General features: G+C 52.1%; 1 protein-coding gene and 1 pseudogene across 2 annotated transcripts in view; both read right to left on the bottom strand.

Moving 5' to 3' along the window:
• The window catches only part of ZBTB17 (zinc finger and BTB domain containing 17), a 31,304-nt gene extending 26,777 nt beyond the window's left edge, over positions 1-4,527 (bottom strand). For both annotated transcript variants that reach the window (XM_040987959.1, XM_040987958.1), the window contains exon 1: positions 4,445-4,527. In XM_040987959.1, the coding sequence (XP_040843893.1) occupies positions 4,445-4,451 (7 nt within the window). In that variant the 5' untranslated portion in view covers positions 4,452-4,527. The remainder of the gene's footprint in view (positions 1-4,444) is intronic.
• Positions 4,528-14,292: 9,765 nt separating this feature from the next.
• On the bottom strand, positions 14,293-23,112 carry LOC121161310 (annotated as a pseudogene).
• Positions 23,113-23,361: the final 249 nt, after the last annotated feature.

The raw sequence follows: 23,361 nt of genomic DNA on the forward strand, positions 1-23,361 counted from the left end.
GCTCTTTCTCCAGGCACACAGAATTCTGGCGCTGCCCTTCCTGTGTTCTAAACAGGAACATCCAGGCCAAGGACTCGCCAGGCCTGTAGACCTCTGTGTGCAACAAATCTGAGCCACCAACTCCAAACAAAGTCCCCTCTACACAGGCCTGCATGCAGACCCATGTCCTGAACTCCGCGAGGGCATCCAGCATGAAATACCTCAGTGGGATGATGACTTACCTTCTGATGTTTCTATCCTAGGCATAGATACTATACTGAACATGGTTTTCTTCCTCAATTTCACCTTCTCTTTGTTGATCCTCTCAAGGGTGTTGTTCACTTAACACATAATACTGCCAATCACTTCATATACATGCCTCATTAACAATTCCATCCAATGACATGATGTGCAAGGTGACCACTGCACCCATTTTACAATGATCTTCTGCTGCAGGTCAAGAAATTGAGGCTTCTAGAGGTCTAATACTTACCCAAAGGCATACGGTCAGTCAATACTGATAAGAACCAGTTAAGAGCCCAGGGGGATTTGGCCTAGGCATTCCCAGCTTTAAATCACTTTCCCAAAGTCCTTGCTGAAGGCAAAGACACTGAGCAATGTCTGCAGACATTTCTGATTGTGACAGTTAGGAATGTGATTGCTACTGGCACCCCTACTTAGGGATCTGAAGCACTACAGAAAAATGTGCACAATAATGACACTGGTCCAATGTCAGGTTGCAAAGGTAAGGGCAAGGCTGAAAATCCCTGCTCTGATAGACAGAAAAAGAAACAGTCTTCTGACCAAAACTCTCCTTTTAGGCCATAGTTCACCATCTCTATTTCCCATGCCTACAGCCAAACAACCAGTAAACCCCAGCTTTCCCTCACTTTCACTGTAGCAGGCTTTACCCCTTGGCCCCCAAAGTCCTTGTCAATCCCTACTTCCAGTTCCTTTTCAGTCAATCCCAGCTGATTATCCACCTATCCACCAACACACACCCTGTCCCTCACCCTCCATGCTGGTCTACTGTCGGCGGGGATGGGTGGGAGGAGGGGGTGAGGAGAGAGCAGACAGATCAGGAAATTGAGGATTATAATCCAGTTGATGAAAATGGCTCAACAGAGATTGGTAAGGGATGCAGAGAAGTCAGAGGAGGGTTAGTGGGGCTGGCCGGGTTCAGGGCAGCCTCCTAGGAACACATGAACTTAAGGCATTATGCAAGTCCTTCTCAAAGACCCCTCACCAGTTCTCCAATGCATATGGAGGATGGCCTCTAAGGAGCCAGGGAGGCCTTTCATGAGAAGACCCAGGGCATCCTGGGAAACACAGAGCTGTCCTGGCCTCTGTGCCTCACCTAGACAGTCTCTGGCTCGGGTAAGGGTGGCACATGGACTGCTCTGAAGGGTGGGGCCACGTGTCACTGCAACCCTGGCAGGCCTCTCTGGCTTGAACCACCCTGCACCTCTGCAGCAAAAGGTCAATGACATTTAGGAAGCGCTCCACACACATAGCAGACCTTACAGAATGTACAGAACAACTCTATGAAGGATATGTCGTCACCCCAGTTCACAGATGAGAACACCAAGCCTCAATGAGGCCATGACCCTCCCCACCCCCGGGACATACAGCCAGGGAAGAGAGGAACCTGGACTCACAGTTAGATCAAGTCCTCACTACCACTTCAACCCCTCCCTGAGAGGCACTCTACAGTCACTGGAGGTGGGGTCTGGCACAGCAGCCAGCAGGCCACTTGGGATGCCCTGGTCCCATAGCCGAGGGAGGGCCTGGGGTTGAGTCCTGGACTTGCTTATGGTCCAGCTTCCTGCTAACTAATGTACACCCCGAGAGGTGACTGGGCAATTCTTAGTTCTCTCTACCACCTACACAGCTGAACCTACACAGGATTCAGTTCTGGGCTTCTGACTTTGGTATGGTCCTGTGCCGGTTACTATGGGCATTTTAGGTAGTGAACAATTTCTCTTTCTCTGACTTTTAAATACATAAAAACAAAAAATAAAAACAACACAAAAAAATTTCAGGTCATTGACCCAGAACCTTCTTCACCTCAGTTAAGGCCTTGCCCTCCAGGCAGTCCTCCAGGGGTGAGCCCCACCTCTCCTGACCAATGCCCTGCAGCGCCTCACACGGCTGTGATGAAACTTCTGAGTGAGTCAGGGACAAAACCGGTCTGCTTAATCCCTTCTGCCTCCAGCATGGGTACAGACATGACTCATTCTGGGGTAACACACCAGATGCAGCAGCTGGCTTAGGTGTGGAGACCTTGCTGTACAAAAATCACATCTCTTCAAACATGAGGATTTCAGAAGAACTGAGTCCACTCTCTGCTCCATCCTTCCCTTTTTCCCAGCTGGAGTTCACACACAACGGCAGGGACTCGGGCAGCCAGGCAGGACCATGAGACGGAAGCCGAGGTTTGAGCAGGGAGAGCCAGATGATCCCAGGAGCCTTGTTTCCAGAGGACTCCACAGGATACAGCAAGCTGTCCTACCAGCATTGGATGGGAAGTACACTCTCAGACTGCCACAGGGTGAGGAAGAAAGTTCTATTTCGTTCCAGTCACTGCACTTCCAGACTGCTTTGATGGGACATTTCCCACTGCACCACTGTTTTAAACTACTTGTTAAAACAAGGTATGAGCATGGCGATTAACACACTCCAATCTTTGTTGGATAAAACAGTAGTTAAGAGCAACAACGCACCAAACAGAACAATCAGGATTCTGTCGTTATTGCCTCATTTTGAAGAAAAAGCTACCTCAAACGGCTGATTAAAATCACTATGAGCCAGCAAGAAGGGGAGACAAAATGACCTCCCATCCCCATTTGGTTCATCTTAGAGCCCCTGGGGACACCTCCAAGTCCCACAGAGCCCAGGTGACTTTAGCAATGTGCCCCTCTCACAGCTCGCTCCCAGAGGCAGTGACGTCGGAGAAACCTGCTGAGAACCAGAGGGGGCCTGTTAGCACCCCCTGACTCATCCACGGAAGCCAGGCAGGGCTGGGGTGCAGAGTGAAAGCTCCACGAATGGCGCACTGGGTCACCACTGCCTGCCAGGCGCTGGACATCTGGACATCAGCCCCCACTGCGTAGCCCCCACTGACACACAAGGCCAAGGCTAAACTCGGGTCCTACTGTGGCACAGCAGCCCTCAAGAGGTCCTGAGCACCCTGCTGGGTACTGCCTGCCCTAGTCCTACGAGAGCAGGACCCCTCCTGCAACTTCAGAGACTGCAGCACCCTCAGACAGCTCCACTGCGTGTCTGCCAGGCGTTGGACACCAACATGTTCAAGCTTAAATCTGCCTCCTCTCCCTCAGACCTGCTCACTGTCCTGTGGCTTCCCCCAGTGCTTCGCATTCCCACCAGTGAAAATCTTGGGGTCAGCCCCAAGTCCCTCATCCAAGCAATCACCAAGCTGTGTCAACCCTAGATCCAAAAACCATCACTCCCCACCCTCTGCCTCCAACCTAACCGCAGGCCACCCTCTCTCTCCAGGATTGTTCCAGCAACCTCTTAACTGCCCTTCATCCTCTGCCTAGAATCCCTTTCTTCACCCACAAATAGCTCTAGAATGCCTTCCCAGTCACCAAGCACGCCTCCCTAGCCTTCTGTCATCTCTCTCTAGAGACTGCTTATTTCCCCCTGAGAACAAGCCCCCTTGGCCTGCTCTCTACCCTATACGGGCTGTGGGTCCCAGCTTGCTGGGAAACATTCCTCAATTCACCCAGAAGGAGTGTTCCAAGTACTTTACACCTGCTGCCCCAGGCAATCTGCATCACTCCCTTGGGGAGTAGATGTTAACATCATCTCTGAGGAAACTGAAGCGCAGAGAAGGAAACTGAGGCGCCTAAGGCCACAGCGTGCAATGGGGTTCAAACCCCCAACCCGGCCCCACCGTCCACACTCCTAACCCTGCTCTGAGGGAGACCCGGTCTGTGGGCAACCCCTGCCGCATCCTCAGAACCTGACAGGAGCCGAGCAGTCCTCTAAGGAACGAATGAATGAAGGCAATCATGAGTGCCCGGCACTCCCCAGGTAGGCCCCGGCCGGCGGACTTGCATTGCCCAGGCACCTCGCCCCCTCGCGGCCGCCGCATGCCCACCCGCCGCGGCGCGCGGGGTCAAGGGGCGGTGACAGCCGGCAGGCGGGGGCGGAGATGCCGCCAGCTGGGGTGTCACCGAGCTCGGGAGGCGACTCGCGCCCCCTCGCAGGGGCGGCTGCTCCGCCCACCCACTCCCCACCCCCGCTCGCCCGGCGGCGCCCCTCTTCTCAGTGCCCGGCGGCCGCTGTCCCAGCGCGTCCCCTCAGCCCCGGCTCCCGTCCCACTCCACTTCCTTCCCCTCCCCCACACAACCGTCCCCAGCTTCCCCCCGCGCCCCACCCTCCGCCGCCTCTGTTCGGGCTGCCTGGACTCCCCAGGCCCCCGGCGCTTGCCGGTCCTCACCTGCCATGTCCCGAACCCCACCGCAAAGGGAGGTGCATCACGGCCGCGAGAAGGCCGGGGACGGCACTTCAGAGCAGACAAAGGGCGCCGCCATGATAGAGTCGGGCGGAACCGACCTCGCCGGCTTCCCGGCTGCAACCTTCGGCGCATGCGCAGCGCCCACGCTAGCTGCGCGACCGTGACATGCGCATGCGCCTAGCTGTCCAAAAGTTACACAGTACAGCACTTCTGCCCTGTCGTGGGACAGGTCTTGTACCCGCCTTAGTTGTCTGTTCCAAATACAGCAGGATCAGCTTCCGCGTGTTCGCGCTTACGGTGTGTTAAAGCTTTTATGTGCGTTGTCTCAAACTTTCTCCTTCTTTCACTTCTGATCTTTATCTTCCATGAGCCTTAATTTTTGATAACACTCTCACCACCACCTATTAACGGATGGATTTGGTGAGATCCCCAAACCTGGTGGGCCCAACCGCCCCATTTCTCTTTGCCTGCATCCCAAGAGCCACGCACAGCTGGACAAAGTAAAGGGGCAAACCGTTCCCTCAGAATTTGTGGCCACTAGTCATGAGACAACAGGTAATAACCTAGTCAGTTCCTGCTCCTGTGTTTTTCTTCCATTATTTTTTCTTTTTTAGATTATATTTCTCACCATCTTTATATAGTTAATTAGTGCATAAAAGTTCAAGGGCTACAGGAAAGTGGGTAAGACTATCATTTCCACACATTTTTTTTTCTATATCTGGGGTAAAGGGGAAGGTAAAGGGAGAAGCCCCACCCAGTCTCCCCCCATCCCAGTCCCCGATGTGGGGCATGCTCCGAGAGCTTGTTCAAGTGGTTTTGATAGTTCAACAGTTATGAGTTGCTATGAATCTCTCCAGTCCAAGCACGAAGAAATCACTGCAGAATGCACTGGCTGACATAGTCCATCTTAGAGTCTCCGTTTGCCCTGTTTTTCACTGCCAACATATGGCTGAGGTGGTTGATTGACTTGTTCTGTCCTCTGTCTTTTCATGGTTAGGGATCTGAGTCCGGCATTCCAATTGAGAAGATCCCTAAAGAAACTTTGTCTGAGGTGAACCCAGACCAGGTTCTTGTGTGTACTTGCAAGTATGGGGCCGGGTACAGTCCATTGCCTCAATCAGCTGGTGGTTGCAATTGCTGGGTCGGTTCTGTCCTCAAGCCCCAACTTCCACCGGAACCAATGGTTGTTGCAGTCCAGCCTGGTTCTGCCCAGCACACACTCAGCCCACACACAAACCAGTGGGAGCTGAAGCCTAGTCAGAGCGACCCACAATATCCCCCACCAGGCCCGCCCCCATCCTGGTTTCTGTGCTTGCCATTATATGTAGCAGACTAGTCCAGTCTGTCCCATATCCCATTCAGTTCTCATACATGTCAATGGGCATTGAAGCCTAGTTCAACCCAACCAGTTCCACTATCTAGCCTGCACACATGCTGTTGGGTGCCCTTCTGTCTAGCCACCCCTGCACCTGTCCTGGCTTTCGTGCCCTCCAGTGGGAGTGGTAACCCGGGGGGGAGGAACCCACCATTTCCCTCCCAGTCCACTCCCACTCCTGGATTATGCACTCTCCAGGTGATTCTGTGGTTTGACTTGACAGAATTAGCCCCCAGTGCCAGCTTCTGCCAGCTGATGCTGCGGCTAAGCCCAAACAACCCTCACCCACTCTATTTTATGCTTGCACCAGTAGGAACAATCAGCCCAGCCTGACTTTTTCCAGGTCTAGTCCACATGAAGCCCACGAGTATTGCAGCCCTGCCTAGTCTGGTCTAACCCCTTCCTAGCTCATGCTCTCCAGTGGGAGTAGCTGTCCAGCAGGGAAGCATCCCCATATTCCCACTGCCGGCTCCAGCCCTCCCTTCCTGGTTCTCAGGTGTGCTATTGGGCACTGTGTCCACATGTGGTACAGGTCACCTCACCTTGGCATTCTGTCGCAACCGAACCTGGCTCAACCCACACTCAGTTCTGGTGCTCGGATTCAGTTCTGGTGCAGGGTGATGTGCCCTGCACCCACGTGGGAGACCTGGAGGAAGTTCCTGGCTCCTGGCTTTGGATCAGCTCAGCACTGGCCATTGCGGTCACTTGGGGAGTGAATCATGAGATGGAAGATCTTGTTCTCTGTCTCTCTTCCTCTCTGTATATCTGACTTTGAAATAAAAATAAAATCTTTAAAAAAAAAAAAGAAAATGTGTATATTAACAAAAACTAAAAATAAAAAAGGTTGTATTGGGTCCGGCGCGATAGTGTAATGGTTAAGGTCCTCGCCTTGAACATGCCAGGATCCCATATGGGCACCAGGTCTAATACTGGCAGCTCTACTTCCCATCCAACTCCCTGCTTGTAGTCTGGGAAAGCAGTCAAGGGCGACCCAGAGCCTTGGGACCCTGTACCCATGTGGGAGACCTGGAAAAGGAGTTCTGCCTCCTGGCTTCAGATTGTTGCATCCACTTGGGGAGTGAATCATCGACAGAAGAACTTCCTCTCTGTCCTCTCTGTATGTCTGCCTTTCCAATAAAATAAATAAATCTCTTTTTTTAAGATTTATTTTTATTTTCATTGGAAAGGCAGATATACAGAGAGGAGAGACAGAGAGGAAGATCTTCCGTCCGATGATTCACTCCCCAAGTGAGCGCAACGGCCAATGCTATGCCGATCCAAAGCCAGGAGCCTCTTCCGGGTCTCCCACGCAGGTGCAGGGTCCCAAAGCTTTGGGCTGTCCTCGACTGCTTTCCCGGGCTACAGGCAGGGAGCTGGATGGGAAGCGGGGCCACCAGGATTAGAACTGGCGCCCATATGGGATCCTGGGCGTGCAAGGCAAGGACCTCAACTACTGCGCCATAGCGCCGGGCCCAAATAATTCTTTTTATTTTTAATTTTTTAAAAGAAGGTTTTATTTGCGAGAGGATGTCTAGTTAGGGTCTAATGAGGGTGAAATCCTGTCCTTTGCAGCAACACACATGAACCTGGAGGAGCCCAACGCTCAGTAACAAGAGCCAGGCTCACATTGACAAATACTGTGTGACTTCTTTCATATGTAGAGTCGGAAAAAGCTGAGCTGGTGGATGCAGAGGCTAGGGAGGGAAGAATGGGGAAGAGGAGAGAGGTTAATGGGTACAAAGTCACAGCCAGCTGGAGGAATGAGTGCTATTTCTGGCACCTGGAAAGGTGGTTATGATTACTAAAGTTGGGTAATTCAAAATGTCAAGAAGAGAGGATTTTGAGTGTTCCCAACACAAAGAAACATGGGGTGAGATTCTGACTCCAGCTTCCTGCTGCCGTGCACCACTGGAGGCAGTAGGTGATTGCTCAAGGAGCTAGACTCCAGCCATGCCCTTGGGAGACCCAGGTTGAATTCCCAGCTCTTGGCCTCATCAGTGTGGCTCAACTTTGGCCCTTGTGTGCATTTGGGGAGCAACCCAGAAATGGATGGAGCACTCTCTGTCATCTCTGTTGGCCTCTGCCTCTCTCATTCTTGAATTTAAAAAGAAAGTATAAAGATTTATTTTATTTTATTGGAAAGGCAGAGTTTACAGGGAGGAGAGACAGAGAAGAGAAGGACTTCCATCTCCTGCCCCAAATGTAGGTTCCACTGCAGCTTCTGAGGTCTCCATTGAGACCATCCAGGTCTGCTGAGGTTCTGGCCACACCTTCAGGTGGGCGATACAAGCCCACTCATTTCCTAATTGGCTAAGAGACCACCAATGGGAAACATCTTACCTGTAGATTCCTTCTCAGCAAGGAGAAATCAGGGAAGGTTTAAAAGACCAAGACTCTTCCTCAAACCTTTGAGGTCTCTCCCTCTCCCCTTCCAAGGGGCATCCCACCTCCCGGCTTTCTCTCAGGAGGTGCTTGCCCCTTCCCTCTTCTTTGCCTGCCCACCAGGTCTCTTTGCAAATAAACTGGTTCCTGATTTGTTATTTCTATAATAAGTTGAGGAAATAACCCACCAGGTTTTTCTGGTAACATCCGTTTACGAAGTGACCAAGCCCTTAGGTGATGCCACTTTGTGGGGGCGGGGGGAAAGTGCAGGTTGCTCACGTGTGATAATAACTGAGCTCTCGGAAGGGATGAGGATGACAGGTGACTGAGGCGTAGCATGAAGATTTTGGTAAAGGTCCTGTGTATCATTTTGACAGCTGAGTGGAGGTGAAATCAGAGGACAGAAACTCGGGGCTTGGGACTTGGATGGCAACATACTGAAGCAAGGACCCCTAACAAATAACCAACCAAGGCATAATCATTCACTCAATCTACTTGTCTTCTTACTTCTGTCTTATTCCAACAATCTAGTTCAAAATCTTCCTTTTTTAGAGAGATTTCATTTTTTTAAAGGTTTATTTATTTTTATTGGAAAGGCAGATATACAGAGGGGAGGAGTGATGTAGAGGAAGATCTTCTGTCTGATGGTTCACTCCCCAAGCGGCCGCAACAGCTGGAGCTGAGCTGATCTGAAGCCAGGAGCCAGGAACTTCTTCCAGGTCTCCCAAACAGGTGCAGGGTCCCAAGGCTTTGGGCCATCTTCGACTGCTTTCCCAGGCCACAAGCAGGGAGCTGGATGGGAAGGGTGGTTGCTGGGATTAGAACTGACGCCCATATGGGATCCCGGCATTCAAGGCAAGGACTTAAGCCCCTAGGTCACCGTGCTGGGCCCCAAACTTTCCTTTTGAAACTTATTTATCGGGACCCAGCCCTGCTTCCCATCCAGCTCCCTGCTTGTGGCCTGGGAACACAGTTGAGTATGGCCCAAAGCTTTGGGACCCTGCACCCATGTGGGAGACCTGGAAGAAGCTCCTGGCTCCTTGTTTCGGATTGGCTCAGTTCCAGCCATGCGGCTACTTGGCGAGTGAATCATTGGATAGAAGATCTTCCTCTCTGTCTCTCCTGCTCTCTCTATATCTGACTTTCCAATAAAAATAAAATCAATCTTAAAATAATTATTTATTGGGCCCAGCGCGGTAGCCTAGCAGCTAAAATCCTTGGCTTGAATGCACCTGGATCCCATATGGGCACTGGTTCTAATCCTGGCAGCCCTACTTCCCATCCAGCTCCCTGCTTGTGGCCTGGGAAAGCAGTCGAGGATGACCCAAAGCCTTGGGACCATGCATCCGTGATGGTGACCCGGAAGAAGTTCCTGGCTCCTGACTTCAGATCAGCTCAGCTCCAGCTGTTGCAGCTGCTTGGGGAGTGAATCATCAGATGGAAGATCTTCCTCTCTGTCTCTTCTCCTCTCTGTATATCTGCTTTTCCAATAAATTAAAATAAATCTTTACAAAAATAAATCTTTGGGCCCGGCGCGGTGGCGCAAGTGGTTAAGTCCTCGCCTTGCAACCCCGGGATCCCATATGGGCGCCGGTTCTAATCCCGGCAGCCCCGCTTCCCTTCCAGCTCCCTGCTTGTGGCCTGGGAAAGCAGTGGAGGACGGCCCAAGGCTTTGGGAACCTGCACCCGTGCGGGAGACCCGGAAGAGGCTCCTGGCTTCGGATCGGCATAGTATCGGCCCGTTGCGCTCACTTGGGGAGTGAATCATCGGACGGAAGATCTTCCTCTCTCTCTCTCCTCTCTCTGTACATCCGCCTTTCCAATGAAAAAAATAATAAAAATAAATCTTTAAAAAAAAAATAAATCTTTTAAAAAGCAAATGCATCTTTAAAAAGATTTTTAAAAATGATACGCTTGTGATTCTATCATTCTCCCACACATATTAGTTGGAAATCTGTAAACAACAATTTTCCTGGGGTTAATATCATGGCACAGTGGGTTAAGCCACCATTTGTCGTGTCAATATCCCATATCTGGCTACATCTTCCAATCCTAGCTCCTCCACTGTCCCTCTGTCTTCCTGTTAATAGGTCTTAGAGGGCAGCAGAAGATGGGGCCAAATTCTTGAACTCCTGTAACCCATATGCAATGCCAGTAGGGAGTTTAAGGCCCCTACCTTTGGCTTAGCCGAGCCCTGGCTGTTGCACTCATTTGAAGGGTGAACCAGCAAATGGAACAGTTCTCTCATGTTCTACTTTCCAAATAAATAAATGCATAGAGCTTAAAAGAAAAGAAGATAATTTTTCCCCATCAGCTAGTGCCATATGATTACCAGAATGATTTCCATTTGAAAAGACATAATAGTGTCGTTTTCTTTAAGACTTATTTAATTCACTTGAAAGTCAGAGTTATAGAAAGAATGAGAGATGGACAGGGATCTTACTGGTTCACTTCTCAAACAATCTCAATGGGCAGAACAGGACCAGTCTGAAACTAGGAGCAAGGAGCATCTTCTGGGTCTACACATGAGTGTAGGGGCTCAAAGTCTTGAGCTCTGTTGCTTTCCCAGGCCATAAACAGCGAGCTGGATTAGAAGCGGAGCAGCTGGGACTAGAACTAGTGCCCACACAGGATGCATATGTACTGCAGGCAGAGGATTAACTTACCATGCCATCATGCAGGCCTTTATTTCCTTTTTTTAAAGAATTAAGTTTTGGCCCGGAGCGGTGGCCTAGTGGCTAAAGTCCTCGCCTTGAAATGTGCCAGGATCCCATATGGGTGCAAGTTCTAATCCGGCAGCCCCACTTCCCATCCAGCTCCCTGCTTGTGCCCTGGGAAAGCAGTCGAGGATGGCCCAAAGCCTTGGGACCCTGCACCTGTTTGGGAGACCTGGAAGAAGCTCCTGGTTCCTGGCTTCGGGTTGGCTCAGTTCCAGCCATTTTGACCACTTGAGGAGTGAACCATCGGATGGAAGATCTTCTTCTCTATATATCCGCCAATGAAAATAAATAAATCTTTTTTTCAAAAAAAAGAATTAAACTTTAGGGGCTGGTGCCATGGCATTCTAGGTCAAACTTGCACCTGCAGCACTTCTATATGCAGCACATATGGATGCCAATCCTAGTCCACACTACTCCACTTCAGATCCAGCTCTCTGCTTGTGGCCTGAAGAAAGCAGTGGAGGATGGCTCAAGTCATTAGGCGCCTGCACCCATGGGGACACCTACAAGAAGCTCCTGGCTCCTGACTTCAGATTGGCTCAGCTCTGACTGCTGCAGCCATTGGGGAGAAAAACAGAAGATGATGAAAGATTTTTCTTCCTCTATCTCTACTCCTCTCTGTGTTTTAGGTAATAATACAACTTAAAAAAAAAAGATTTATTTAGTTTTTATTGCAAAGTCAGATATACAGAGAGGGAGAGACAGAGAGGAAGATCTTCCGTCCAATGATTCACTCCCCAAGTGAGCCGCAATGGCCGGTACTGCGCTGATCTGAAGCCAGGAGTCAAGAGTCTCTCAAGCAAGTGCAGGGTCCCAAGGCTTTGGGCCATCCTCGACTGCTTTCCCAGGACACAAGCAGGGAGCTGGACTGGAAGCAGGGCTGCTGGGATTAGAACCAGCACCCATATGGGATCCTGGCACATGCAAGGTGAGGACTTTAGCTGCAAGGCCACCACGCCAGGCTCAAAACTTTTTTCTTTAGGGGCTAGTTCTGTGGTAAAGCCAGCAAAGCTGCTACTTTAGGTACTGGCATCCCATATGGGTGCTTGTTCAAGTCTTGGCTGCTTCATTTCCAGTCCAGCTCCCTGCTAATGTGCCTGGGAGAACAGTAGAAGTTGGCCGAAGTTCTTGGGTCCCTGCACCTACATGGGCCACCCAGAAGTTGCTGACTCATTGCTTTGGACGGGCTGCGTTCTGATTGTTGTGGTCATTTTGGGAAGTGAACCAGCATGTGGAAGATCTGTGTCTGTCTTTCCACCCACCCCTCTGCCTTTCAGCTGAATAAATCAATGTTGTTTTTTTTTTTTTAAATAAAACTTTGTTGAAATAGAATTCACATACCACACAAATATTTTAAGGTGTGCAGTTCCGGGGGTGGGGTTTAATATCAGTCATTATCTCCATCTAATTCAGAGCATTTTCATTACCCCAGGAGGATGTCTGAACCCACTAACAGGCGTTCCCTGCCCCACCTCCCCACCAGCTCCCAACAATTCAACCTAATCTCCTGTAAATGGATTTGCCTGCTTAGGGGATTGCATTCAAATGGATTCACACAGCCTGTGGTCATTTGTGACTGGCCTCATCCCTGGTTTTCAAGCCATGTCCATGCCGTCGTGTGTGCCGCCACTTCCCTATTTTGTGTTTATAAATATGTTTACACTTACATGTATAAGTAGCATCCCACTGTAGGAATCCCGTGTGCTGTACCCATCCATCTGCTGGAGATGTTTGGTTTGCTTCCACTAGTGCAGTGGGGAAATAAGGCTGCTAGGGACATTCCTGGACAGGTTTTTGTGTAGAAACAGGTTTTCCTCTCCTCAGGGCATACACTAGAGTGGAATAAAACTCAGGGTGAGGTACTTACTTTGTCTTTAGTAACTTGGAGAACTGACAAACTGGTTTTGCAAAGTACTACCCCAATTTACATTCCCACCACAAATTGTGGGGTTTCAGCTTCTCACTTTTGTTAATATTTATTAGTGTCTTTTATTTGTTTGTTTGTTGTGAAGGTACAGTTTTTCTTTATAGGCATATAATAAAACTTCACAGCACTATAAAAATACAAGACTTTTCTGACAAGTTGACAGTGGTTCCTGGTATTGGAGGAAAGGAGTCAATTAAATAAAACAGCCATTGATAATTAAAAGCTAATTAGACAACTTACAGTATCATCCTTCAGATTAAAATGCTCTGACACAGCCGATGCTGGCGGCCAGCGTCACCCTGGGGTGGGATTCCTGCTGCCCACCAGCCTGCCCCGGACCATAACCCCACACGAGAAGGCTTGGAAGAGTCCCACCTGCCCATGCCCTTGGCCCTGTGAAGGTCCCCCAGATGGAGGTCAAAGGTCGCTGTGACCCTCCTGCCTTCCAGGACGGTGCAACAGTTCTCATGCGGTCACCTCTACAATCTGAACCTGGGCTGAGAGTTAAGGCAGCAGTTGGCTCCAAGTTCAACCCCGAACCACACACAGGCTGCCTGCCCTTCTCAACACTGGGGGAGAGGGTGGGGGCAGCCAGCAGACAAAGCAGCAAGTGTCAAGGGGAGGGCTCACCTGCTGCTCCTCCAGGCTTCCCAGGAGGGCAGTGGTGTGGGCCTCCTCGTGGCCAGGGAGGGGCTGTGTGTGTTACGGAGGGGGGCAGGGGATGAGCCCCATGGCAGCATTGCAAGCCCTGTGTCGGGGCCCAAGGCCAACGTTGCCCCTGCACAGCTAACAGGCCGCTTCACCATAACGCACGGTGATCCTGTCCCACTTCCTGCCACCCCCAAAACTCCTCTTCCCATGGCCACCTAGGAAACCGCAAGCCGGGCAAAGGCACAGACGACAGTGGCAGAACTCTACACCTGTGAGTGCTGCTGCTCCAGGAGGTGGCTGGCACTGCCTCCCCCAGCCAAGGCACTGAACGAGGTGGGGCAACCCTCCTGACCCCAGGCAAAGGCCTCTGTGGTAGCAAAAAACCCAACATCGAGAGAGAGTGTGTGTGCATGTGTGTGTGTGTGTGTGTGACAGCACCAACAGCGTAGGCCTTCCCAGTTCACCCTGATTAGAAAAATCCCTGGATTACAGAGAAGAGCCGGGGAACACAGTCCAGCCAGCAGGGGGCTCTCGTGCCCAGTCTCTGGCTCAGATCGGATCTTCTGACCCAGTGTCTGATGGACATAAATCATTGACAGCTGAGCTTTAAAAGGCACAGTGGCATGGGAGGGTGAATCCCCAGGAATGTTACAGTAGAAGACTTTGTGGAAATAATGAACCTGGCTTCCAGTGGTAGCACCAACCACTCGCTGTGGAGGTGGAGATGTGGAGCACGCAGCCGGGGACGCAGTCACACGGCCTTGCCGGCGTTGGGTCACATCTTGCCGGCCTTCCGACCAGCTGGGGTCAGGATGCGGAGGATGTTGGGGGTCTCCTCCATGACCCTGACCAGCAGGTTATCGATGCAGTCCTCCAGCTCGCGCACCTGCAGCTCCTTCTTGCTTATGGCTTCCTTCTGCTTGAGAACCAGCTGGACCAGCTCGTCATGGGTGAGCTGTGCGTAGGCAGACGCAGGGTCTGAGGGGTTGTACTTCTTCATCATGGCTTCGTTGATCAGGTTCTCACTGATGATGGTGGCAGTCCCCAAGTTGGAGGTGGTGCCCTTGGGGACCGTCGTGTTCATTGCCTTTACAGGATGAAGTCCTGAAGCTTGACGGCTTTGGTCTGGGGAACCCTTGGCGTGGGCACAGGTGCCTTCGGGCCAAGCTTGACCTCGGGGTCAGCTTCTGGTTCCGTGATGGGCACATCTTCAAAGCGGCTGGAGGAGACGCCAGGCGCGTCCTTCTCAGCTCTCCGTCCAAGGTCTTCCCCGGGCCCCGCCTTGCTTTCCTTGTCCCGGGCCGGCCCGGCTGCAGCATTCCTACCCTCACCGCTTTTGGCCACTTCCTTCTTCCTGGTCACCAGAGACAGCAAGGAGGACTTCTTGTTTTCCTGCTTTTTGGTCTCCTGGTTTTCTCTGGCAGCCTCCGTGGCGGCCGGAGCCCTCTCTTCCCAGGAATCCCCACTGGCCTGATAAGACGGCAGGGACATGGACTTGCTGGGGTCCTTGGTGGCGGGATCAGCAAGCCACCTGTCGCCCCCGTCCATCGGCTCCTTCCAGGGCCGTGAGGCCAGGTTCTCAGTGGATGAGAACAGGTGCTTCTTCCGGAAGCTCTGGGGGGACGGTGAGGACGACGCGCTGCTATCCTTGGTCTCGCTCCTGGCTTCCGGCTGCTCCAGGTACACCTGGCTCCCGTTGATGCAGACGTTGGAGCAGGACAGGGAGTCGTGTTTGGGCCGAAGGCCACCCAGGAAGGACAGGCCTTCCTTCTTGGGGAGGCTGAAGCTGATCTGGCTCAGCTGCTTCAGATCCCCACTTGCTGTTCTCTTGTGAGATGTGACATCCGACGTGGAGGAGGCCTCATCTTTGTCCTCATTGTTCTCCCAGCGGGACCGCAAGTCTCCGGGCCGCAGCAGCATCTTGTCGGTCTTCGTGGTGGGCAGGACCAACATGGACTGTGAGAGTGGTGTTCTCTGCAGGTTGGACTTGGAAAACAAGGTCTTGATCATCGACCGCTTCTTGTCTTTCGTGGGAGTCTCGCCTTCGTTGTCGCTGTCCACAGAGGGTGTAGCGCTGGGCACGAAGGCCGAACTGGTGTCTGAGGCGCTGTCCTTATTCTTGCTCTTGAGTTTGTCCTTGAGCTTCCCGAACGGGTTCCGGGACTTGTTCTTGGTGGAGAGGTCGAACATGCTGGCCGTCATGTTGTTCCTCATGAACTGGATGTCCACCTCGATGTCGCCTCGCTCCTTGTCCTTCTTGCCTGGCTTGGACTTCAAGGGGTACCACTACGTCTTGCGGCGGCCCTGGTTCTGGCCCTGGTTCAGATCCACCTCTGCGCGGCCCAGGAACCGAGCAGCGCGCGGTGCAGCACGGTGAGCTGCAAGGTGGCGGCGGCCGCGGGCGCAGCCCTGGAGGCCAGATGCGGCGGCAGCTCGGAAGGTGGCCTCCTCCCGCAACACCAGCGCGCCCAGGTTGCTCCGATACCGACGTGGCGTACTTCTCCTTGCCCACCTGGATCACCACGTCGCTCGTGCCCCTGGGGCCCTTGGCCCGCAGGCCTCGAGCCTGCAGCACCATCACCTGTACGTGAGTGGGGGACCACAAGGCCCTCGGCCGGCCCTGCCGAGGCTGCCAGGGACAAGGTGATGACGCGGCACCGAGCTGGGGGTGGGTGTGGGGTAATTGGGGATGTGGGGACGCCCGACGCAGTCCGCCAGCCAAGCTGGCCGCTCACAGAGGCCTCTCCTTTATTTCATTTTAATCTGCAACCTTCAGGGTGAGAAGGCTCCAGTTACCCTCCCTGTTCGTCAGTGACAGTCCTCTCCTACTCACTCTTTGCAAACTATATATATATGTAAACGTGGTATTAAAGACTTACTTATTTTTATTGGAAAGGCAGATTTACAGAGAGAAGGAAAGAAAGTTCTGCTTCCTACTGGTTCACTCCCCAAATGGCAGCAATCGTTGGAACTGAGCAAATTCAAAGCCAGGAACCAGGAGATTCTTCCAGGTCTCCCACATGGGTGCAGAGTTCTAAAGACTTCAGCTGGTTCGGTCCTTGGGCTCTGGGGCAACTGACGCTCCCTGCAGTGTGGCGACTGTGGGGGGTGCCCCTGCCGGGTCGGACCCAATGCGGGGGACTCACGCCAAAGACGCTGCCACAAGGCAGTGAAAGAGTCCTCGGCCTCCCCCAGGACCCAAGAGAGCTCTTCCCTCAGGGTAAGTCCGCCATGAGGGAACTTGGGAACTGGGTGGAAATTCCTAGCTCCGCCCTGCCGCTAAGACCATGCGGCTGGGGGAGTTTGGGAGGAGTTCGGTCCTTGGGCTCTGGGGCAACTGACGCTCCCTGCAGTGTGGCGACTGTGGGGGGTGCCCCTGCCGGGTCGGACCCAATGCGGGGGACTCACGCCAAAGACGCTGCCACAAGGCAGTGAAAGAGTCCTCGGCCTCCCCCAGGACCCAAGAGAGCTCTTCCCTCAGGGTAAGTCCGCCATGAGGGAACTTGGGAACTGGGTGGAAATTCCTAGCTCCGCCCTGCCGCTAAGACCATGTGGCTGGGGGAGTTTGGGAGGAGCCAAAGACGCTGCCACAAGGCAGTGAAAGAGTCCTCGGCCTCCCCCAGGACCCAAGAGAGCTCTTCCCTCAGGGTAAGTCCGCCATGAGGGAACTTGGGAACTGGGTGGAAATTCCTAGCTCCACCCTGCCGCTAAGACCATGTGGCTGGGGGAGTTTGGGAGGAGTTTGGTCCTTGGGCTCTGGGGCAACTGACGCTCCCTGCAGTGTGGCGACTGTGGGGGGTGCCCCTGCCGGGTCGGACCCAATGCGGGGGACTCACGCCAAAGACGCTGCCACAAGGCAGTGAAAGAGTCCTCGGCCTCCCCCAGGACCCAAGAGAGCTCTTCCCTCAGGGTAAGTCCGCCATGAGGGAACTTGGGAACTGGGTGGAAATTCCTAGCTCCGCCCTGCCGCTAAGACCATGCAGCTGGGGGAGTTTGGGAGGAGCCAAAGACGCTGCCACAAGGCAGTGAAAGAGTCCTCGGCCTCCCCCAGGGCGGTCAGTGCACCAAATGGTGCCAGGCATTGCCTGCTGGCCGCCCGGAAGGGCGAACTCTGGGGTTTTCAAGATATGTAGTTGCTGCCTGGGGTCACTCATGACTAAGACTAGGTTGAGTGTAGGTGCAAAGTGAATTTTCGGGTATTCTCAGTGACAGGGTCATGAAAGATTTAAGCAGGCAAGGGGACCAAGACTTAGTGGTTTGGGGGAAGTGTCCAGAAGATAATTTTAGTAAGACAGATGCAACAGCTCAATTATGAATACAGAGATGGGATATTAGTATAGAACATCACTGATCACCACATACTAGCCCACACTGAAGCTATGGATGGGGGCCTCTTTGGCAGTGTTGGGTACCATTGCCCTACTGAGTGTTGGAGTTGTGGAGTGGTCACATTTGGCAGGATCAAGACACTATCCAGCACACAAGAGAACTTGGGCTGGGGGTAGGCTCTGTGGGGTTGTGTGGGCCCAACCCTTTGGAATACAAATCCCCCGGGTTAGTTCCCAAGCTGGGGTTGCAATGGTCTAAGCTAGGTGTGACCACGCCATCTGCCATCACTCATGGGTAAAGGAATCCACAACAGTCAGGGTAGGTCAAGGCAGCAGCACCCAAATGTGCATCTTTAAATAGGATGTGGGGTGGGCCGGGCTGCCACTGGAAGGGGGCAGAATGGGCAGGGCTGAACAAACCTTAACTCACAAGAAACAACAGAAATCAGGTTGGAGCACAGCTCATGCCAGGTAGGTCCTTGCACATACTGATCCGTGTGAGGCAGAGGCACTAAGCCACAGCATCCAAGGGGCCAGGACAAGTGAGGGGCTCTGCCAAGCGGAGACAGACCAACCACCGGCCTACACCTGCTCTATGGCAGGGCAGAGGCCCGGTTGGGGAAATAACAGGACACCCTAGCTGGGTTGAGTTTCCCACCAAGGAGCGCATGGGCTGGAACTGAGGCTACATTCTGATCAGGATACAATCATAATCTCACTTGGCACAATTGTGGACTGGGATGGGAACCACCAAGCCAGGCCAAATTCCAACACCATCTGGTGCTCTGGAGGACCGGGGAGGGTTGTGTGACAGACTAGGTTAGGTCTCAGCCCTTACTGAACCATGTGTGAGCTGGGTAGGGGTATGGAAGAGCCATGGCTGGGTTGAAATATCCAACAACAAGAACCAGCTTGGGTCGGAGGCCAGGCAGGAAAAGCCACTGTTCCTCCTAGGATAGCAGGCGAACTGAGTAGTGCTGGCTCATGGACCCACTGGTATGCGCCAAAAACTGGCAGTGGGAGAGGTTCTGGTGGAGAAGCCTGGGCAACTTCTCTGGCAGGACACAGTCCCATGCAGGTAAGCGCAAGAAGCACAATAGGGAACAACCCAGAACAGGCAATGAAAATTATCCCACTGGCATACACATGGCATGGGTTGGGGGCAGACCAGCCTGAATCTGTTCACATTACCTTCTAGTGAATCCGAGCACCAGAACAGAGTGTGGGTCGAGCCGGGTTCGGTTGCAACACATACCAGTACACAACAAGTAATGCCAAGGTGAGATGAGCCATACCAGATGTGGCTGCAGCACACAAACAGCACATGTGACAATCAGGGAGGAGGCAAAGCCAACAGGGGAACGTGGGCACCCCTGCTGGATAACTACTTCCATTGGAAAGTGTGAATATGGATGGGGGCAGTTCAGACTAGGCAGGGCTATAGCACCTGTGGGCCTCACGGTGAGCTGACTGTTCTGACTGGTGCAAGTTAAAATTAGAGTGGGTTGAGGGGTGTTTGGGCTTAGCCACAGTGTTAGCTGTCAGAGGCTGGTACTAGGAGCTAATTCTGTCAAGTCAAATGCCAAAACCACCTGGAGACTGCATACTCTGGGAGTGGGTGTGGCCTAGTAGGGAAATAGTGGGCACCTCCCTCAGGGTTACCACCCTCACTGGACAGCACGAAACCCAGGCTAGGAGCAGGGGTGGCTTGACAGAAAGGCACCTGCCAGTAGGTGTATGGGCTGGATAATAGGTTGGTTGGGTTGAACTAGGCTTCAATGTCCATTGACGTGTGCGAGAGCTAATTGGGATGTGGTACAGACTGGACAAGCCTGCAGTGCATACTGGCAAGCATGGGAACCAGGGTAGGGGGCAGAACTGGTAGGGGTTTTGGGGAGTCGCCCCAACTAGGCTGCAGCTCCAACTGGTTTGCGTAAAGACCGAGTATGAAGTGGGTAGAATCGAGCTGGACTACAACACCCATTGGTTCACAAGGAAGACAGGGCTGGAAGCCGAACGGACCCAGCAATCGCAACGACCAGCATATGCATAAGCTGATTGGTGTGACGAACAGTGTTGGAGTCTGTACTAGCAAACTCACTCAAGAATCGGATCTGGGATCAACTCAGATGAAGTTTCTTTGGATATTTCTCGAACTGAACTGCTGATCTTGGAACCCCAACCATCAAGAGACTGTCAGCCAGTGGACTCTGAATAGGTTTCATTACGGTTGGGACGGAGAGATTGGCAGCAATCCAGCACTGATGAACTATCAAAACTCTATGAGCAGGACCCTTGGAGCGCGCCTCATGCTGGGGATCGGGGATGGGTGGGAGGTAGGGTGGGGCTTTCCCCTTTGTTACTCCCCTAACCCTAGATACAGGGCAAAATGATTATATTAATGTGGAAACAATGATATTACCCACTTTCACCCTGTAGCCCGTGACCCTTTGTACCCTAATAAACTAAGATTATTTAAAAAAAAAAAAAAGACTTCAGCTGTCCTCCACTACTTAACCAGGTTGTAAGCAGGGAGCTGGATGGGAAGTGGAGCAGTATCCATATGCCATCCTGGCACTTGCAGGTGGAGGTTGTTAAGCTCCTGTTGTTAAGCTGTTGAACCACCACACTGGCCTCCTATTTTTTAAAAAAATGTATTTATTATTTGAAAAGCAGAAGGATATTGAGAGGAAGAATCGGGTCAGGCAGGAACAAGGAGGCAGAGACTCCACCAACAGAGGCCTAAATATTTGGACAACCCTCTTCTGCTTTCCTACTTATGCATTCGTAGGGAACTGGATTGGAAGCAGAGTAGCTGAGGCTCAAACAGGCATTCATATGGGATGCCATGTCATAGGCATAGGCAGTACCTCACTCCCTGTGCCACCACACTGCTGCGGGCCCCGTTTGCTCCCCTCCTTTCTTAGTTTCTGGAGGAAGCCTACATTTCTTGCCTTCATATCTTTGATGTCATGAAATTTTTTTTGTTGTTGTTTTCATGCACAGTTTGTGGCTCTATGGTTAAAATATTTGGTCTTCTTATTTATTTTCATTCTATTTGGAAGGCAGAGAGAAGAGTAAGCTAGACAGATTTTCCACCTGCTGGCTTATCCCCAGTTGAGGCTAGACTAAGCCAAACCTAGGAGGTCTGAACTGCATCCAGGTCTCTCCTGTGGGTGGCAGGTGCCCATCATCTTCTGCATCCCAAGGTACTCATGAGCAGGAACCAGGATTAGTACAGGGACTGGAACTGAACTAGACACTCCTAGTTGTGGGCATCCAGGGCAGTGACTTAACTGCTATGCCAAGTACCTGTCCCGGTATTCAGCCATTTGTCTTTGGTTCTGACAGCAGCTTTGGAATGATGAATGAGAAAGAGTCTTTTGCTATGTTGGGGGCTTTAGGACTTGCAACGTCTTTGCATTCTTCCACATGCTTCTTTTTCACCTTCAGTGGGCCACAGGCACTACAGTTTGTCTTTTCCAAAGCGGATCATAGAAACTAAACATGCACGCCTACCACCCTCCACCTTTCTGACTCGGAGCTAGCCATCAGGAAATTCTCTGCTGGTAGATGACAGGATGCCCACTTCAGCAGGGGTCCATCGTGCCCCTACCCAGGGGAAAGGAATGTCCAGGACATGAGTCCTTCAGTCGGCAAACGGGGCAGTCCCTTAGGAGAGAAGCAGACTTTCTGTCCAGTCACATTCCCTCTGGTTGTCCAGGTTGCAATGATGCTTACACACTGAAGTCTCCACAAAGCTCCCAGGGAACAGAAGTTGGGGTAGTTGAATCATAAAGGCCCCTGGAGAAGCACAGAGCTGCCACTGCCCTCTCTGTAGGCCAGCCACAAAGCCCTGTCCAGCCCAAAGGCTGTAGGAGGCTGTAAGATCATTTGATCTGGCCAAAAGTCTGTGACTCCATAGCAGGCTAAAGATGGATGATTTAGCTATTGAGCTATCACACTGGACCCCTGGGCTATTTTTTCTTTTACAATTTACTTCTTTTTATTGCAAAGTTAGATATACAGAGAGGAGGAGAGACAGAGAGGGGAGATCTTCCATCCGATGATTCACTCCCCAAGTGGCTACAACAGCCAGAGCTAAGCCGATCCAAAGCCAAGAGCCAGGAACTTCTTTCCGGGTCTCCCATGCGAGTACAGGGTCCCAAGGCTTTGGGCCGTCCTCGACTGCTTTCTCAGGCCACAAACAGGCAGCTGGATGGGAAGTGGGGCCGCCAGAACAGGAACCAGTTGTGTGCAAGTTGTGTGGGATCCCAGCGTGTGCAAGAAGAGGACTTTATTTATTTATTTATTTACTTTATTCTTTTTTTTTTTTTTTTTTTTGGAGAGGACTTTACTGGTAGGCTACTGTACTAGGCTCCCCTGGGCTAATTTTTAAGTTGATGGTTTTGAATGACCCATGGATGAAACAGGTTCCCTACCCCCAGCACCTTGCTCCACATGCGACTGCACTTGTGTTCCTGGTGGTGCCTGTATACAAAATCAGCCAGCAAAGCAGAGAACTCTTCCCCAAGTTCTGTGTGTCCCTGCAGTGAGGGGTCAGATCTGAGGAGGGGCTGTGGGAGCTGCGTGCACTTCCAACTTGTGGGTGCCACATGTAGTGGGGACAGTGATGGAAGACTGAGCCTGCAGCCTGGGGCATCCACGTGCAGAGGGTCTGAGTTGAAATGGGCTGGGGGCACCTATCTGGTACCCTAGTGGGTATGGGAGGGAGCTGCATTTCTGCTGTCAGAAGGGATCTGTTTTGAAGGTATCATTGGAGAGGCTGAGCCCAAGCGCTGAGTCCTCTTGCTCCTGCCTTCTTCCCTGGCTAATCCAACCAGGAAAGGTTTACTGACTGAAGGACTCAGGTGCTGACACTCAGCTTCCCCACATGACCAGGGTAATCCCTTCAGCTCAAAGTCTCTTTCTGTAGCTTCATCTGCACAGTCCTTTGTGACCCCTGCCCAGGTGCACAGGCTCTGAGGTTTATGGGGGTGTACATGTTGGGGGGATCACGACTCTGCCTACTGTGCATAGTTATACCTCTTTCTGGGAGCAACATTGTTTCTACCATGCCAAGTTTCCCTGCAAAGCTCTTTCCTTTTCTAATGAAGTCAGCTGGCTTAAGGGACATGTTGGGCAAGCAGCATTCACCCAGTTTTCAGATAGGAGGCAAGCACAGAAGCTGCAGACGTGGCCCGATAGAGACTGAGATTTGGGAAACTGAGGGGTGCATGAGAAGAAGGTTCCAAAAACCTACCCATGTAACCCAAGCCAGGAAGCACTGACGTTGGAAGAAACCGTTTCTGTTTAGTAGGAGGCGGCCCTTCCAGCTACTCAACAATAATCCTGTTGACATAACCAAGTTGATCAAAGCAATCCCTTGCCGCCCCAGGCCAGTTCCCGTGGCTCTTTGGTGGAACTCAGCAGATCCGGATCTGGTTCCGGTAAATATAATAAAAGGCCCAGTTCCAGGGTGGGAGAGCCACATCCTGCAAGAGGCAGGCAAGAGT

Source organism: Ochotona curzoniae, unplaced genomic scaffold (assembly GCF_017591425.1).
Source record: "Ochotona curzoniae isolate NIBS_2020 unplaced genomic scaffold, NIBS_Ocur_1.0 contig_4792, whole genome shotgun sequence".
Classification (NCBI taxonomy): Eukaryota; Metazoa; Chordata; class Mammalia; order Lagomorpha; family Ochotonidae; genus Ochotona; species Ochotona curzoniae.